At 42.4% G+C, this 17,359-nt stretch overlaps 1 protein-coding gene across 4 annotated transcripts in view; it reads left to right on the forward strand.

Moving 5' to 3' along the window:
* The window catches only part of LOC139756238 (uncharacterized), a 114,313-nt gene that overhangs the window by 34,305 nt on the left and 62,649 nt on the right, over nt 1–17,359 (forward strand). For 3 of the 4 annotated variants that reach the window (XM_071675414.1, XM_071675412.1, XM_071675411.1), the window contains exon 3: nt 4,635–4,730. The exons of the other annotated variant lie outside the window; for it this stretch is intronic. In XM_071675414.1, the coding sequence (XP_071531515.1) occupies nt 4,635–4,730 (96 nt within the window). The remainder of the gene's footprint in view (nt 1–4,634; nt 4,731–17,359) is intronic. 4 annotated transcript variants of the gene reach the window in all.

Here is a 17,359-nt window from a genome sequence, read left to right on the forward strand (position 1 = left end):
TGGGAGACCAAATTGGAGGTGGACAGATGGAGTGAAAAAGATTTTGAGTGATTGGGGCCTGAACATGCAGGAGGGTGAAAGGCGTGCAAGGAATAGAATGAATTGGAATGATGTTATACTGGGGTCGATGTGCTGTCACTGGATAGAACCATGGCATGTGAAGTGTCTGGGGTAAACCATGGAAAGTTTTGTGTGGCCTGGATGCCAAAAGGTAGCTGTGGTATTGTCTGATCATTATCTTGAGGAAGTGAAGTTGAATATATGTAGAGGTTTTCAGAAAAGAAGAGAGAATGTTGGGGTGAATAGAGTGGTGAGAGTAAGTGAGCATTGGAAAGGAGACTTGTGTGAGGAAGTACCAGGAGATATTGAGTTCAGAATGGAAAAAGGTGAGAGCAAATGAGTGGGGGAGGAATGGGATGTATTTAGGGAAGCAGTGATGGCTTGTGCAAAAGATGCCTGTGGCATGAGAAAGGCGGGAGGTGAGCTGATTAGAAAGGGTAGTGAGTGGTAAAATGAAGAAATAAGATTGTTAGTGAAAGAGAAGAGAGAGGCTTTTGGATGATTTTTTCAGGGAAATAGTGCAATTGACTGGGAGATGTATAAAAGAAAGAGGCAAGAGGTCAAGAGAAGGTGCTAGGGGTGAAAAAGAGGGCAGATGAAAATTGGGGTGAGAGAGTATCATTAAATTTTTGGGAAAATAAAAAAGATGTTTTGGAAGGAGGTAAATAAAGTGCATAAGACAAGAGAACAAGCAGGAACATTGGTAAAGCGGGCAAATTGGGAGGTGATAACAAGTAGTGGTGAAGTGAGAGAGAGATGGAGTGAGTATTTTGTAGGTTTGTTGAATGTGTTTGATGATAGAGTGGCAGATGTAGGGTGTTTTGGTTGAGGTGGTGTGTGAAGTGAGAGGGTTAGGGAGAATGATTTGGTAAAAAGAGAAGAGGTTGTGAAAGCTTTGCGGAAGATGAAAGTTGGCAAGGCGGTGGGTTTGGATGGTATTGCTATGGAATTTATTAAAAAAGGGGGTAACTGTGTTGTTGACTGATCGGTGAGGATATTCAATGTATGTATGGTTCATGGTGTAGTGCCACAGGATTGGCAGAATGCTTGCATAGTGCCGTTGTACAAGGGCAAAGGGGATAAAGGTGAGTGCTCATATCACAGAGGAATATGTTTGTTGAGTATTCCTCGGAAATAGTATGGGAGGGTATTGATTGAGAGGGTGAAGGCGTGTACAGAGCATCAGATTGGGGAAGAGCAGTGTGGTTTCAGAAGTGGTGGAGGATGTGTGGATCAGGTGTTTACTTTGAAGAATGTATGTGAGAAATACTTAGAAAAACAGATGGATTTGTATGTAGTATTTATGGATCTGGATAAGGCATATGATAGAGTTGATAGAGATGCTCTGTGGAAGATATTGAGATTATATGGAGTGGGAGGTAAGTTGCTAGAAGCAGTGAAAAGTTTTTATCGAGGATGTAAGGCATGTGTATGAGTAGGAAGAGGGAAAAGTGATTGGTTCCCAGTGAATGTCGGGTTTTGGCAGGGGTGTGTGATGTCTCTATGGTTGTTTAATTTGCTCATGGATGGGGTTGTTAGGGAGTTTTGGAGAAGGGGACAAGTATGCAGTCTGTTGTGGATGAGAGGGCTTGGGAAGTGAGTCAGTTGTTGTTCACTGATGATACAGCACTGGTGGCTGATTCAGGTGAGAAAATGAAGTTGGTGACTGAGTTTGGTAAAGTGCGTGGAAGAAGAAAGCTGAGAGTAAATGTGAGTAAGTGCAAAGTTATTATTTTCAATAGGGTTGAGGGACAAGTCAGTTGGGAGATAAGTTTGAATGGAGAAAAACTGGAGGAAGTGAAGAGTTTTAGATATCTGGGAGTGGATTTGGCAGCAGATGGAACCATGGAAGCGGAAGTGAATCACAGGGTGGGTGGTTGGGGGTTCTGGGAGCATTGAAGAATGTGTGGAAGGTGAGAACATTCTCTCAGAGAACAAAGATGGGTATGTTAGAAGGAATAGTGTTTCCAACAATGTTATATGGATGTGAGGCATTGGCTATAGATAGGGTTGTGCGAAGGAGGGTGGATGTGTTGGAAATGAGATGCTTGAAGACAATATGTGGTGTGAAGTGGTGTGATCGAGTAAGTAATGAAAGGTAAGAGAGATGTGTGATAATAACAAGAGTGTGGTTGAGAGAGCAGAAGAGGGTGTATTGAAATGGTTTGGTCACATGGAGAGAATGAGTAAGGAAAGATTGACAAAGAGGATATATGTGTCGTAGATGAAGGGAACGAGGAGAGGTGGGAGACCAAATTGGAGGTGGAAGGATGGAGTGAAAAAGACTTTGAGCGATTGGGGCCGGAACATACAGGAGGGTGAAAGGCGTGCAAGGAATAGAGTGAATTGGAATGATGTGGTATACCAGGGTCGATGTGCTGTCAATGGATTGAAGCAGGACATGTGAAGCGTTTAGGGTAAACCATGGAAAGTTTTGTGGGGCCTGATGTGGAAAGGGAGCTTTGGTTTCGGTGCATTACACATGACAGGTAGAGTCTGAGTGTGAACGAATGTGGCCTTTGTTGTCTTTTCCAAGCGTTACCTCGCGCGCACGTGGGGGGGAGGGGGTTGTTATTTCATGTGTGGTGGGGTGACACCGGAATGGATGAAGGCAGCATGTGTGAATATGTACATGGGTATATGTGTATATGTTTGTGTATGTATATGTACATATACGTTGAAATGTATAGATATGTATGTGTGCGTGTGTGGGTGGTTATGTATATACATGTGTATGTGGGTGGGTTGGGCCATTCTTTTGTCTGTTTCCTTATGCTACCTCGCTAACACAGGAGACAGCGATAAAGTATAATAAATGAATAAATATTATTATTATTATTATTATTATTATTATTGTTATTATTATTATTATTATACTTTGACGCTGTCTCCCACGGTAGCAAGGTAGCACAAGGAAACAGACAAAAGAATGGCCCAACCTACCCACCTACACATGTATTTACATAAATGCCCACACTCGCACATATACACACCAATACATTTCAACTTATACATACATATATATACACAGACATATACATATATACACATGTACATATTCATTCATGCTGCCTTCATCCATTCCTGTCGACACCCTGCTACACATGAAATAACACCCCCCCCCTGTGTGTGCAAAAGGTAGCACTAGGAAAAGACAACAGAGGCCACATTCGTTGACTCTCTCTCTCTCTCTCTCTCTCTCTCTCTCTCTCTCTCTCTCTCTCTCTCTCTCTCTCTCTCTCTCTCTCTCTCTCTCTCTCTCTCTCTCTCTCTCTCTCTCTCTCTCTCTCTCTCTCTCTCTCTCTCTCTCTCTCTCTCTCTCTCTCTCTCTCTCTCTCTCTCTCTCTCTCTCTCTCTCTCTCTCTCTCTCTCTCTCTCTCTCTCTCTCTCTCTCTCTCTCTCTCTCTCTCTCTCTCTCTCTCTCTCTCTCTCTCTCTCTCTCTCTCTCTCTCTCTCTCTCTCTCTCTCTCTCTCTCTCTCTCTCTCTCTCTCTCTCTCTCTCTCTCTCTCTCTCTCTCTCTCTCTCTCTCTCTCTCTCTCTCTCTCTCTCTCTCTCTCTCTCTCTCTCTCTCTCTCTCTCTCTCTTTCCTAACCTGAGCCATATACCCATTTTATTGACCAACCCCAAGGGGTGGATGAAGCGCTTGGTTGACTGTGGACTGACTGCCATAACCAAGATTCAAACATATGCATTCAACCCTGGGCAGACCTTGAATGCGTCACAGTCAGGAACACTAACTGCTACACCTTTTTTGAAAATGTCTATACCTTTCAACCTCTTTTATCTATCAGGTATTCCTCTCACGATCTACTTATCTATATGGACCTGCATCTTTTGTCAAAAGTCGCTGCAGGCATACCTTGTTTGTTTGAGACCACATGCAATTTTTAAGGAGAATGTTCACAGAGACTGGATTCCCAAGCCCCAGTCCTATAGGTTAGCTAAAAGGTCAAGGGACTCAACTTCCTGAGATAGATTTGCTACTTTGGTATATTCTAGAATACTTGCTAATTTTATCCCTGGTGGGGATAGGTGAGAAAGAATACAACTCATGTATTGTGTGTGTGTTGTAGAAGGTAACTAATGGAGAGAGTGGGTGGCTGGGAATGCTCCCTTCATGTATTAGTTTCCAAAAGAAGGAACAGGGCAAAGAGCTAAATAAGGATTTCTTCCTCTAACGCTCAGTCATCTGTTTTGATACCACTTCACTCACCTGGGAAATGGCAAGCATATATAGAATATGAGAAAAATCTGCTAATTTAGGGATTGAACTGGTTATGTAAGATTTCTGTATAAGGACATAATACTGTACTGTAAAGTAGCAGTCTTTATTACTGACAGAGGCAGCAAGGTGAGGAGCTGAGGGAGAAGGATGTAACTAGATGAGGAATGATCAGCAGCACAGTAACCATTAGAATAGTATCGGTTCAGATCTTCATGTAAATGAACTGATTTTTTTTGAAAGTTTTGACTGTGGTGATAAATAGGTTAGGGTGGCATTGGAAAGCAATGCATGTTCTAGTGTTATGATCCTTTGAAAAAATTAGTAAACCATAGTATTGTGCTTCCACAGAAAAGAGAAAGGGCACTGCTGGTTTGGGTGTTTGTGATGACACTCTTCTGCTTCCCAGAGATGGGTATGGTCACCTTCATGGCTTTTGTTCACTGGGTAAGTTTCCTTTGCAAATGGATTTTGTAGGGATTTTGTGTTGCTGCAGTTATTGCCTTTCTTCTTAGTCCAGTATCATCATATACTTGAAACATATTTGGTTGATTGTTTCAAATCTGGCATACCAAATACCAGCTCCCCAGATGTGGCACTTGTGAGGGTATTGATGTTTATTGAAACTCCCAGCACTTATCCTTCTACGTAATCACCTAGTATTTCTACCTTCATCTACTTCAATCATTTTATGTGCAGGAAATAACTGTGGTTATGTTTTTGAATCCCAATGGGTTAGTTAAGCAGTAACTCACTCGATCTACTATCAAAGTCCATGTTGCTCAGTGAAATGTTATGTGCTTTTGAAAGTAAGTGCTCTGTTGTTTGGTGCTGCTTTTTATTAATGAGGTGCCAGTCTATTGTTTACTCTGTTTTTGAATACATGGTGATCATTTCTGTTGCATTCATTTTTTTTGTATTATTCTCTTATAATGGAATTTAACGAGTATCCAAGATGGTGATGAGAGTAGTGGTGCTAGTGATACTAAAAGTAAGCACCAATTACTTATAGTACTGTAGAAAGTAGTTGTTTATAGAAGTTAGAGAAGGGCAGGTAGAGACTTAGTGTAAACAAATGTGGCCTTTTTTGCCTGTTTTCTTGGTACTACCTTGCTGAAGCAGAGAGTAGCGATGCTGTTTTTTTGTGTGGCTGGTTAGCGCCAGGAATGGATGATGGCAAGCAAGTATGAATATGTACATGTGTATATATGTATGTTTGTGTATGTTCATGTGTATGTATGCATATGTATATATATATATATATATATATATATATATATATATATATATATATATATATATATATATATATTTTTTTTTTTTTTTTTTTGCTTTGTCGCTGTCTCCCGCGTTTGCGAGGTAGCGCAAGGAAACAGACGAAAGAAATGGCCCAACCCAGCCCCATACACATGCCTTGATTCAATCCACTGACAGCACGTCAACCCCGGTATACCACATCGCTCCAATTCACTCTATTCTTTGCCCTCCTTTCACCCTCCTGCATGTTCAGGCCCCGATCACACAAAATCTTTTTCACTCCATCTTTCCAACTCCAATTTGGTCTCCCTCTTCTCCTCGTTCCCTCCACCTCCAACACATATATCCTCTTGGTCAATCTTTCCTCACTCATTCTCTCCATGTGACCAAACCATTTCAAAACACCCTCTTCTGCTCTCTCAACCACGCTCTTTTTATTTCCACACATCTCTCTTACCCTTACGTTACTTACTCGATCAAACCACCTCATACCACACATTGTCCTCAAACATCTCATTTCCAGCACATCCATCATCCTGCGCACAACTCTATCCATAGTCCACGCCTCGCAACCATACAACATTGTTGGAACCACTATTCCTTCAAACATACCCATTTTTGCTTTCCGAGATAATGTTCTCGACTTCCACACATTCTTCAAGGCTCCCAGAATTTTCGCCCCCTCCCCCACCCTATGATCCACTTCCGCTTCCATGGTTCCATCTGCTGCCAGATCCACTCCCAGATATCTAAAACACTTCACTTCCTCCAGTTTTTCTCCATTAAACTCGCCTCCCAATTCAATTGACCCTCAACCCTACTGTACCTAATAACCGAGTAAGTATATATATATATATATATATATATATATATATATATATTCTCCATTCAAACTTACCTCCCAATTGACTTAACCCTCAACCCTACTGTACCTAATAACCTTGCTCTTATTCACATTTACTCTTAACTTTCTTCTTTCACACACTTTACCAAACTCAGTCACCAGCTTCTGCAGTTTCTCACATGAATCAGCCACCAGTGCTGTATCATCAGTGAACAACAACTGACTCACTTCCCAAGCTCTCTCATCCACAACAGACTTCATACTTGCCCCTCTTTCCAAAACTCTTGCATTCACCTCCCTAACAACCCCATCCATAAACAAATTAAACAGCCATGGAGACATCACACACCCCTGCCACAAACCTACATTCACTGAGAACCAATCACTTTCCTTTCCTCCTACACGTACACATGCCTTACATCCTCGATAAAAACTTTTCACTGCTTCTAACAACTTGCCTTCCACACCATATATTCTTAATACCTTCCATAGATCATCTCTATCAACTCTATCATATGCCTTCTCCAGATCCATAAATGCTACGTACAAATCCATTTGCTTTTCTAAGTATTTCTCACATACATTCTTCAAAGCAAACACCTGATCCACACATCCTCTACCACTTCTGAAACCAAACTGCTCGTCCCCAATCTGGTGCTCTGTACATGCCTTCACCCTCTCAATCAATACCCTCCCATATAATTTACCAGGAATACTTAACAAACTTATACCTCTGTAATTTGAGCACTCACTTTTATCCCCTTTGCCTTTGTACAATGGCACTATGCATGCATTCCGCCAATCCTCAGGCACCTCACCATGAATCATACATACATTGAATAACCTTACCAAGCAGTCAACAATACAGTCACCCCCTTTTTTGATAAATTCCACTGCAATACCATCCAAACCTGCTGCCTTGCCGGCTTTCATCTTCTGCAAAGCTTTTATTACCTCTTCTCTGTTTACCAAATCATTTTCCCTAAACTTCTCACTTTGCACACCATCTCGACCAAAACACTCTATATCTGCCACTCTATCATCAAACACATTCAACAAACCTTCAAAATACTCACTCCATCTCCTCACATCACCACTACTTGTTATCACCTCCCCATTAGCGCCCTTCACTGAAGTTCCCATTTGCTCCCTTGTCTTACGCACTTTATTTACCTCCTTCCAGAACATCTTTTTATTCTCCTAAAAATTTAATGATACTCTCTCACCCCAACTCTCATTTGCCCTCTTTTTCACCTCTTGCACCTTTCTCTTGACCTCCTGTCTCTTTCTTTTATACATCTCCCACTCAATTACATTTTTTCCCTGCAAAAATCGTCCAAATGCCTCTCTCTTCTCTTTCACTAACAATCTTACTTCTTCATCCCACCACTCATTACCCTTTCTAATCAACCCACCTCCCATTCTTCTCATGCCACAAGCATCTTTTGCGCACTCCATCACTGATTCCCTAAATACATCCCATTCCTCCCCCACTCCCCTTACTTCCATTGCTCTCACCTTTTTCCATTCTGTAGTCAGTCTCTCCTGGTACTTCCTCACACAAGTCAGCTTCCCAAGCTCACTTACTCTCACCACCCTCTTCACCCCAACATTCACTCTTCTTTTCTGAAAACCCATACAAATCTTCACCTTCACCTCCACAAGATAATGATCAGACATCCCTGCAGTTGCACCTCTCAGCACATTAACATCCAAAAGTCTCTCTTTCACACGCCTGTCAATTAACACGTAATCCAATAATGCTCTCTGGCCATCTCTCCTACTTACATAAGTATACTTATGTATATCTCGCTTTTTAAACCAGGTATTCCCAATCACCAGTCCTTTTTCAGCACGTAAATCTACAAGCTCTTCACCATTTCCATTTACAACACTGAACACCCCATGTATACCAATTATTCCCTCAACTGCCACATTACTCACCTTTGCATTCAAATCACCCATCACTATAACCCGGTCTTGCGCATCAAAACCACTAACACACTCATTCAGCTGCTCCCAAAACACTTGCCTCTCATGATCTTTCTTCTCATGCCTGGGTGCATATGCACCAATAATCACCCATCTCTCTCCATCAACTTTCAGTTTTACCCATATTAATCGAGAATTTACTTTCTTACATTCTATCACATACTCCCACAACTCCTGTTTCAGGAGCACTGCTACTCCTTCCCTTGCTCTTGTCTTCTCACTAACCCCTGACTTTATATATATATATATATATATATATATATATATATATATATATATATATATATATATATATATATATATTTATATATCCTCACCTCCTTGTATTTTTTTTTTTTTTTTTTTTAACTTTCTAAAATGGGAAACAGAAGAAGGAGTCACGCGGGGAGTGCTCATCCTCCTCGAAGGCTCAGACTAGGGTGTCTAAATGTGTATGGATGTAACCAAGATGTGAAAAAAGGAGAGATAGGTAGTATGTTTGAGGAAAGGAACCTGGATGTTTTGGCTCTGAGTGAAACGAAGCTCAAGGGTAAAGGGGAAGAGTGGTTTGGGAATGTCTTGGGAGTAAAGTCAGGGGTTAGTGAGAGGACAAGAGCAAGGGAAGGAGTAGCAGTACTCCTGAAACAGGAGTTGTGGGAGTATGTGATAGAATGTAAGAAAGTAAATTCTCGATTAATATGGGTAAAACTGAAAGTTGATGGAGAGAGATGGGTGATTATTGGTGCATATGCACCTGGGCATGTATATATATACTGAGTTTGGTAAAGTGTGTGAAAGAAGAAAGTTAAGAGTAAATGTGAATAAGAGCAAGGTTATTAGGTACAGTAGGGTTGAGGGTCAAGTCAATTGGGAGGTGAGTTTGAATGGAGAAAAACTGGAGGAAGTAAAGTGTTTTAGATATCTGGGAGTGGATCTGGCAGTGGATGGAACCATGGAAGCAGAAGTGGATCATAGGATGGGGGAGGGGGCGAAAATCCTGGGAGCCTTGAAGAATGTGTGGAAGTCGAGAACATTATCTCGGAAAGCAAAAATGGGTATGTTTGAAGGAATAGTGGTTCCAACAATGTTGTATGGTTGCGAGGCGTGGGCTATGGATAGAGTGGTGCGCAGGAGGGTGGATGTGCTGGAAATGAGATGTTTGAGGACAATGTGTGGTGTGAGGTGGTTTGATCGAGTAAGTAACGTAAGGGTAAGAGAGATGTGTGGAAATAAAAAGAGCGTGGTTGAGAGAGCAGAAGAGGGTGTTTTGAAATGGTTTGGGCACATGGAGAGAATGAGTGAGGAAAGATTGACCAAGAGGATATATGTGTCAGAGGTGGAGGGAACGAGGAGAAGAGGGAGACCAAATTGGAGGTGGAAGGATGGAGTGAAAAAGATTTTGTGTGATCGGGGCCTGAACATGCAGGAGGGTGAAAGGAGGGCAAGGAATAGAGTGAATTGGAGCAATGTGGTATACCGGGGTTGACGTGCTGTCAGTGGATTGAATCAGGGCATGTGAAGCGTCTGGGGTAAACCATGGAAAGCTGTGTAGGTATGTATATTTGCGTGTGTGGACGTATGTATATACATGTGTATGGGGGTGGGTTGGGCCATTTCTTTCGTCTGTTTCCTTGCGCTACCTCGCAAATGCGGGAGACAGCGACAAAGCAAAAAAAAAAAAAAAAAATATATATATATATATATATATATATATATATATATATATATATATATATATATATATTATTATTATTATTATTATTATTATTATTATACTTTGTCGCTGTCTCCCGCGTTTGCGAGGTAGCGCAAGGAAACAGACGAAAGAAATGGCCCAACCCCCCCCCCCCATACACATGTATATACATATGTCCACACACGCAAATATACATACCTACACAGCTTTCCATGGTTTACCCCAGACGCTTCACATGCCTTGCTTCAATCCACTGACAGCACGTCAACCCCAGGTATACCACATCGCTCCAATTCACTCTATTCCTTGCCCTCCTTTCACCCTCCTGCATGTTCAGGCCCCGATCACACAAAATCTTTTTCACTCCATCTTTCCACCTCCAATTTGGTCTCCCTCTTCTCCTTGTTCCCTCCACCTCCGACACATATATCCTCTTGGTCAATCTTTCCTCACTCATCCTCTCCATGTGCCCAAACCACTTCAAAACACCCTCTTCTGCTCTCTCAACCACGCTCTTTTAATTTCCACACATCTCTCTTACCCTTACGTTACTCACTCGATCAAACCACCTCACACCACACATTGTCCTCAAACATCTCATTTCCAGCACATCCATCCTCCTGCGCACAACTCTATCCATAGCCCACGCCTCGCAACCATACAACATTGTTGGAACCACTATTCCTTCAAACATACCCATTTTTGCTTTCCGAGATAATGTTCTCGACTTCCACACATTCTTCAAGGCCCCCAGGATTTTCGCCCCCTCCCCCACCCTATGATCCACTTTCGCTTCCATGGTTCCATCCGCTGCCAGATCCACTCCCAGATATCTAAAACACTTCACTTCCTCCAGTTTTTCTCCATTCAAACTCACCTCCCAATTGACTTGACCCTCAACCCTACTGTACCTAATAACCTTGCTCTTATTCACATTTACTCTTAACTTTCTTCTTCCACATACTTTTCCAAACTCAGTCACCAGCTTCTGCAGTTTCTCACATGAATCAGCCACCAGCGCTGTATCATCAGCGAACAACAACTGACTCACTTCCCAAGCTCTCTCATCCCCAACAGACTTCATACTTGCCCCTCTTTCCCTGGGGATAGGGGAGAAAGAACACTTCCCATGCATTTCTCACGTGTCGTTGAAGGTGACTTAAGGGGACGGGAGCGGGGGGCCAGAAACCCTCCCCTCCTTGTATTTTAACTTTCTAAAAGGGGAAACAGAAGAAGGAGTTATGCGAGGAATGCTCATCCTCCTGGAATGCTCAGATTGGGGTGTCTTAATGTGTGTGGATGTAACCAAGATAAGAAAAAAGGAGAGATAGGTAGTATGTTTGAGGAAAGGAACCTGGATGTTTTGGCTCTGAGTGAAACAAAGCTCAAGGGTAAAGGGGAAGAGTGGTTTGGGAATGTCTTGGGAGTAAAGTCAGGGGTTAGTGAGAGGACAAGAGCAAGGGAAGGAGTAGCACTACTCCTGAATCAGGAGTTGTGGGAGTATGTGATAGAGTGTAAGAAAGTAAACTCTAGTAGATTGATATGGGTAAAACTGAGAGTTGATGGAGAGAGATGGGTGATTATTGGTGCATATGCACCTGGGCATGAGAAGAAAGATCATGAGAGGCAAGTGTTTTGGGAGCAACTGAATGAGGGTGTTAGTGGTTTTGATACACAAGACCGGGTTATAGTGATGGGTGATTTGAATGCAAAGGTGAGTAATGTGGCAGTTGAGGGAATAATTGGTATACATGGAGTGTTTAGTGTTGTAAATGGAAATGGTGAAGAGCTTGTAGATTTAAGTGCTGAAAAAGGACTGGTGATTGGGAATACCTGGTTTAAAAACTGAGATATACATAAGTATACGTATGTAAGTAGGAGAGATGGCCAGAGAGCATTATTGGATTACGTGTTAATTGATAGACGCACAAAAGAGAGACTTTTGGATGTTAATGTGCTGAGAGGTGCAACTGGAGGGATGTCTGATCATTATCTTTTGGAAGCGAAGGTGAAGATTTGTAGGGGTTTTCAGAAAAGAAGAGAGAATGTTGGGGTGAAGAGAGTGGTGAGAGTAAGTGAGCTTGGTAAGGAGACTTGTGTGAGGAAGTACCAGGTGAGACTGAGTACAGAATGGAAAAAGGTGAGAGCAATGGAAGTAAGGGGAGTGGGGGAGGAATGGGATGTATTTAGGGAATCAGTGATGGAGTGCGCAAAAGATGCTTGTGGCATGAGAAGCGTGGGAGGTGGGTTGATTAGAAAAGGTAGTGAGTGGTGGGATGAAGAAGTAAGATTATTAGTGAAAGAGAAGAGAGAGGTATTTGGATGATTTTTGCAGGGAAAAATGCAAATGAGTGGGAGAGGTAAAAAAGAAAGAGGCAGGTCAAGAGAAAGGTGCAAGAGGTGAAAAAGAGGGCAAATGAGAGTTGGGGTGAGAGAGTACCATTAAATTTCAGGGAGAACAGAAAGATGTTTTGGAAGGAGGTAAATAAAGTGCGTAAGACAAGGGAGCAAATGGGAACTTCAGTGAAGGGCACTAATGGGGAGGTGATAACAAGTAGTGGTGATGTGAGAAGGAGATGGAGTGAGTATTTTGAAGGTTTGTTGAATGTGTTTGATGATAGAGTGGCAGATATAGTGTGTTTTGGTCGAGGTGGCATGCAAAGTGAGAGGGTTAGGGAAAATGATTTGGTAAATAGAGAAGAGGTAGTAAAAGCTTTACGGAAGATGAAAGCCAGCAAGGCAGCAGGTTTGGATGGTATTGCAGTGGAATTTATTAAAAAAGGGGGTGACTGTATTGTTGACTGCTTGGTAAGGTTATTTAATGTATGTATGATTCATGGTGAGGTGCCTGAGGATTGGCGGAATGCTTGCATAGTGCCATTGTACAAAGGCAAAGGGGTTAAGAGTGAATGCTCAAATTACAGAGGTATAAGTTTGTTGAGTATTCCTGGTAAATTATATGGGAGGGTATTGATTGAGAGTGTGAAGGCATGTACAGAGCATCAGATTGGGGAAGAGCAGTTTGGTTTCAGAAGTGGTATAGGATGTGTGGATCAGGTGTTTGCTTTGAAGAATGTATGTGAGAAATACTTAGAAAAACAGATGGATTTGTATGTGGCATTTATGGATCTGGAGAAGGCATATGACAGAGTTGATAGAGATGCTCTGTGGAAGGTTTTAAGAATATATGGTGTGGGAGGCAAGTTGTTAGAAGCAGTGAAAAGTTTTTATCGAGGATGTAAGGCATGTGTACGTGTAGGAAGAGAGGAAAGTGATTGGTTCTCAGTGAATGTAGGTTTGCGGCAGGGGTGTGTGATGTCTCCATGGTTGTTTAATTTGTTTATGGATGGGGTTGTTAGGGAGGTGAATGCAAGGGTTTTGGAAAGAGGGGCAAGTATGCAGTCTGTTGTGGATGAGAGAGCTTGGGAAATGAGTCAGTTGTTGTTCGCTGATGATACAGCGCTGGTGGCTGATTCATGTGAGAAACTGCAGAAGCTGATGACTGAGTTTGGTAAAGTGTGTGAAAGAAGAAAGTTAAGAGTAAATGTGAATAAGAGCAAGGTTATTAGGTACAGTAGGGTTGAGGGTCAAGTCAATTGGGAGGTAAGTTTGAATGGAGAAAAACTGGATTAAGTAAAGTGTTTTAGATATCTGGGAGTGGATCTGGCAGCGGATGGAACCATGGAAGCGGAAGTGAATCATAGGGTGGGGGAGGGGGCGAAAATTCTGGGAGCCTTGAAGAATGTGTGGAAGTCGAAAACATTATCTCGGAAAGCAAAAATGTGTATGTTTGAAGGAATGGTGGTTCCAACAATGTTGTATGGTTGCGAGGTGCGGGCTATGGATAGAGTTGTGCGGAGGACGGTGGATGTGCTGGAAATGAGATGTTTGAGGACAATATGTGGTGTGAGGTGGTTTGATCGAGTAAGTAATGTAAGGGTAAGAGAGATGTGTGGAAATAAAAAGAGTGTGGTTGAGAGAGCAGAAGAGGGTGTTTTGAAATGGTGTGGAAATAAAAAGAGTGTGGTTGAGAGAGCAGAAGAGGGTGTTTTGAAATGGTGTAACCACATGGAGAGAATGAGTGAGGAAAGATTGACCAATAGGATATATGTGTCAGAGGTGGAGGGAACGAGGAGAAGTGGGAGACCAAATTGGAGGTGGAAAGATGGAGTGAAAAAGATTTTGAGTGATCGGGGCCTGAACATGCAGGAGGGTGAAAGGTGTGCAAGGAATTGAGTGAATTGGAACGATGCGGTGTACCGGGGTCGACGTGCTGTCAATGGATTGAATCAGGGCATGTGAAGCATCTGGGGTAAACCATGGAAAGTTGTGTGGGGCCTGGATGTGGAAAGGGAGCTGTGGTTTCGGTGCATTATTACATGACAGCTAGAGACTTGAGTGTGAACGAATGGGGCCTTTGTTGTCTTTTCCTAGCACTACCTCGCACACATGAGGGGGGTGGGGGTTGTTATTCCATGTGTGGCGAGGTGGCGATGGGAACAAATAAAGGCAGACAGTATGAATTATGTACATGTGTATATATGTATATGTCTGTGTGTGTATATATATATACATATGTACATTGATATGTATAGGTATGTATATTTGCGTGTGTGGACGTATGTATATACATGTGTATGGGGGTGGGTTGGGCCATTTCTTTCGTCTGTTTCCTTGCGCTACCTCGCAAACGCGGGAGACAGCGACAAAGCAAAAAAAAAAAAAAAAGAAAAATATATATTATCCCTGGGGATAGGGGAGAAAGAATACTTCCCACGTATTCCCTGCGTGTCGTAGGAGGCGACTAAAAGGGAAGGGAGCAGGGGGCTGGAAATCCTCCCCTCTCGTTTTTTTTTTTTAATTTTCCAAAAGAAGGAACAGAGAAGGGCGCCAGTTGAGGATATTCCCTCAAAGGTCCAGTCGTCTGTTCTTAACGCTACCTCGCTGATGCGGGAAATGGCAAATAGTTTAAAAGAAAGAAAGAATATATATATATATATATATATATATATATATATATATATATATATATATATATATATATATATATATATATATTTTTTTTTTATTTTATTATACTTTGTCGCTGTCTCCCGCGTTTGCGAGGTAGCGCAAGGAAACAGACGAAAGAAATGGCCCAACCCCCCCCCATACACATGTATATACATACGTCCACACACGCAAATATACATACCTACACAGCTTTCCATGGTTTACCCCAGACGATTCACATGCCTTGCTTCAATCCGCTGACAGCACGTCAACCCCGGTGTACCACATCGCTCCAATTCACTCTATTCCTTGCCCTCCTTTCACCCTCCTGCATGTTCAGGCCCCGATCACACAAAATCTTTTTCACTCCATCTTTCCACCTCCAATTTGGTCTCCCTCTTCTCCTTGTTCCCTCCACCTCCGACACATATATCCTCTTGGTCAATCTTTCCTCACTCATCCTCTCCATGTGCCCAAACCACTTCAAAACACCCTCTTCTGCTCTCTCAACCATGCTCTTTTTATTTCCACACATCTCTCTTACCCTTACGTTACTCACTCGATCAAACCACCTCATACCACACATTGTCCTCAAACATCTCATTTCCAGCACATCCATCCTCCTGCGCACAACTCTATCCATAGCCCACGCCTCGCAACCATACAACATTGTTGGAACCACTATTCCTTCAAACATACCCATTTTTGCTTTCCGAGATAATGTTCTCGACTTCCACACATTCTTCAAGGCCCCCAGGATTTTCGCCCCGTCCCCCACCCTATGATCCACTTCCGCTTCCATGGTTCCATCTGCTGCCAGATCCACTCCCAGATATCTAAAACACTTCACTTCCTCCAGTTTTTCTCCATTCAAACTCACCTCCCAATTGACTTGACCCTCAACCCTACTGTACCTAACAACCTTGCTCTTATTCACATTTACTCTTAATTTTCTTCTTCCACACACTTTTCCAAACTCAGCCACCAGCTTCTGCAGTTTCTCACATGAATCAGCCACCAGCGCTGTATCATCAGCGAACAACAACTGACTCACTTCCCAAGCTCTCTCATCCCCAACAGACTTCATACTTGCCCCTCTTTCCAAAACTCTTGCATTTACCTCCCTAACAACCCCATCCATAAACAAATTAAACAACCATGGAGACATCACACACCCCTGCCGCAAACCTACATTCACTGAGAACCAATTACTTTCCTCTCTTCCTACACGCACACATGCCTTACATCCTCGATAAAAACTTTTCACTGCTTCTAACAACTTTCCTCCCACACCATATATTCTTAATACCTTCCACAGAGCATCTCTATCAACTCTATCATATGCCTTCTCCAGATCCATAAATGCTACATACAAATCCATTTGCTTTTCTAAGTATTTCTCACATACATTCTTCAAAGCAAACACCTGATCCACACATCCTCTACCACTTCTGAAACCACACTGCTCTTCCCCAATCTGATGCTCTGTACATGCCTTCACCCTCTCAATCAATACCCTCCCATATAATTTACCAGGAATACTCAACAAACTTATACCTCTGTAATTTGAGCACTCACTCTTATCTCCTTTGCCTTTGTACAATGGCACTATGCACGCATTCCGCCAATCCTCAGGCACCTCACCATGAGTCATACATACATTAAATAACCTTACCAACCAGTCAACAATACAGTCACCCCCTTTTTTAATAAATTCCATTGCAATACCATCCAAACCTGCTGCCTTGCCGGCTTTCATCTTCCGCAAAGCTTTCACTACCTCTTCTCTGTTTACCAAATCATTTTCCCTAACCCTCTCACTTTGCACACCACCTCGACCAAAACACCCTATATCTGCCACTCTATCATCAAACACATTCAACAAACCTTCAAAATACTCACTCCATCTCCTTCTCACATCACCACTACTTGTTATCACCTCCCCATTTGCGCCCTTCACTGAAGTTCCCATTTGCTCCCTTGTCTTACGCACTTTATTTACCTCCTTCCAGAACATCTTTTTATTCTCCCTAAAATTTAATGATACTCTCTCACCCCAACTCTCATTTGCCCTTTTTTTCACCTCTTTCACCTTTCTCTTGACCTCCTGTCTCTTTCTTTTATACATCTCCCACTCAATTGCATTTTTTCCCTGCAAAAATCGTCCAAATGCCTCTCTCTTCTCTTTCACTAATACTCTTACTTCTTCATCCCACCACTCACTACCCTTTCTAATCAACCCACCTCCCACTCTTCTCATGCCACAAGCATCTTTTGCGCAATCCATCACTGATTCCCTAAATACATCCCATTCCT

Source organism: Panulirus ornatus, chromosome 21 (genome assembly GCF_036320965.1).
Source record: "Panulirus ornatus isolate Po-2019 chromosome 21, ASM3632096v1, whole genome shotgun sequence".
Classification (NCBI taxonomy): Eukaryota; Metazoa; Arthropoda; class Malacostraca; order Decapoda; family Palinuridae; genus Panulirus; species Panulirus ornatus.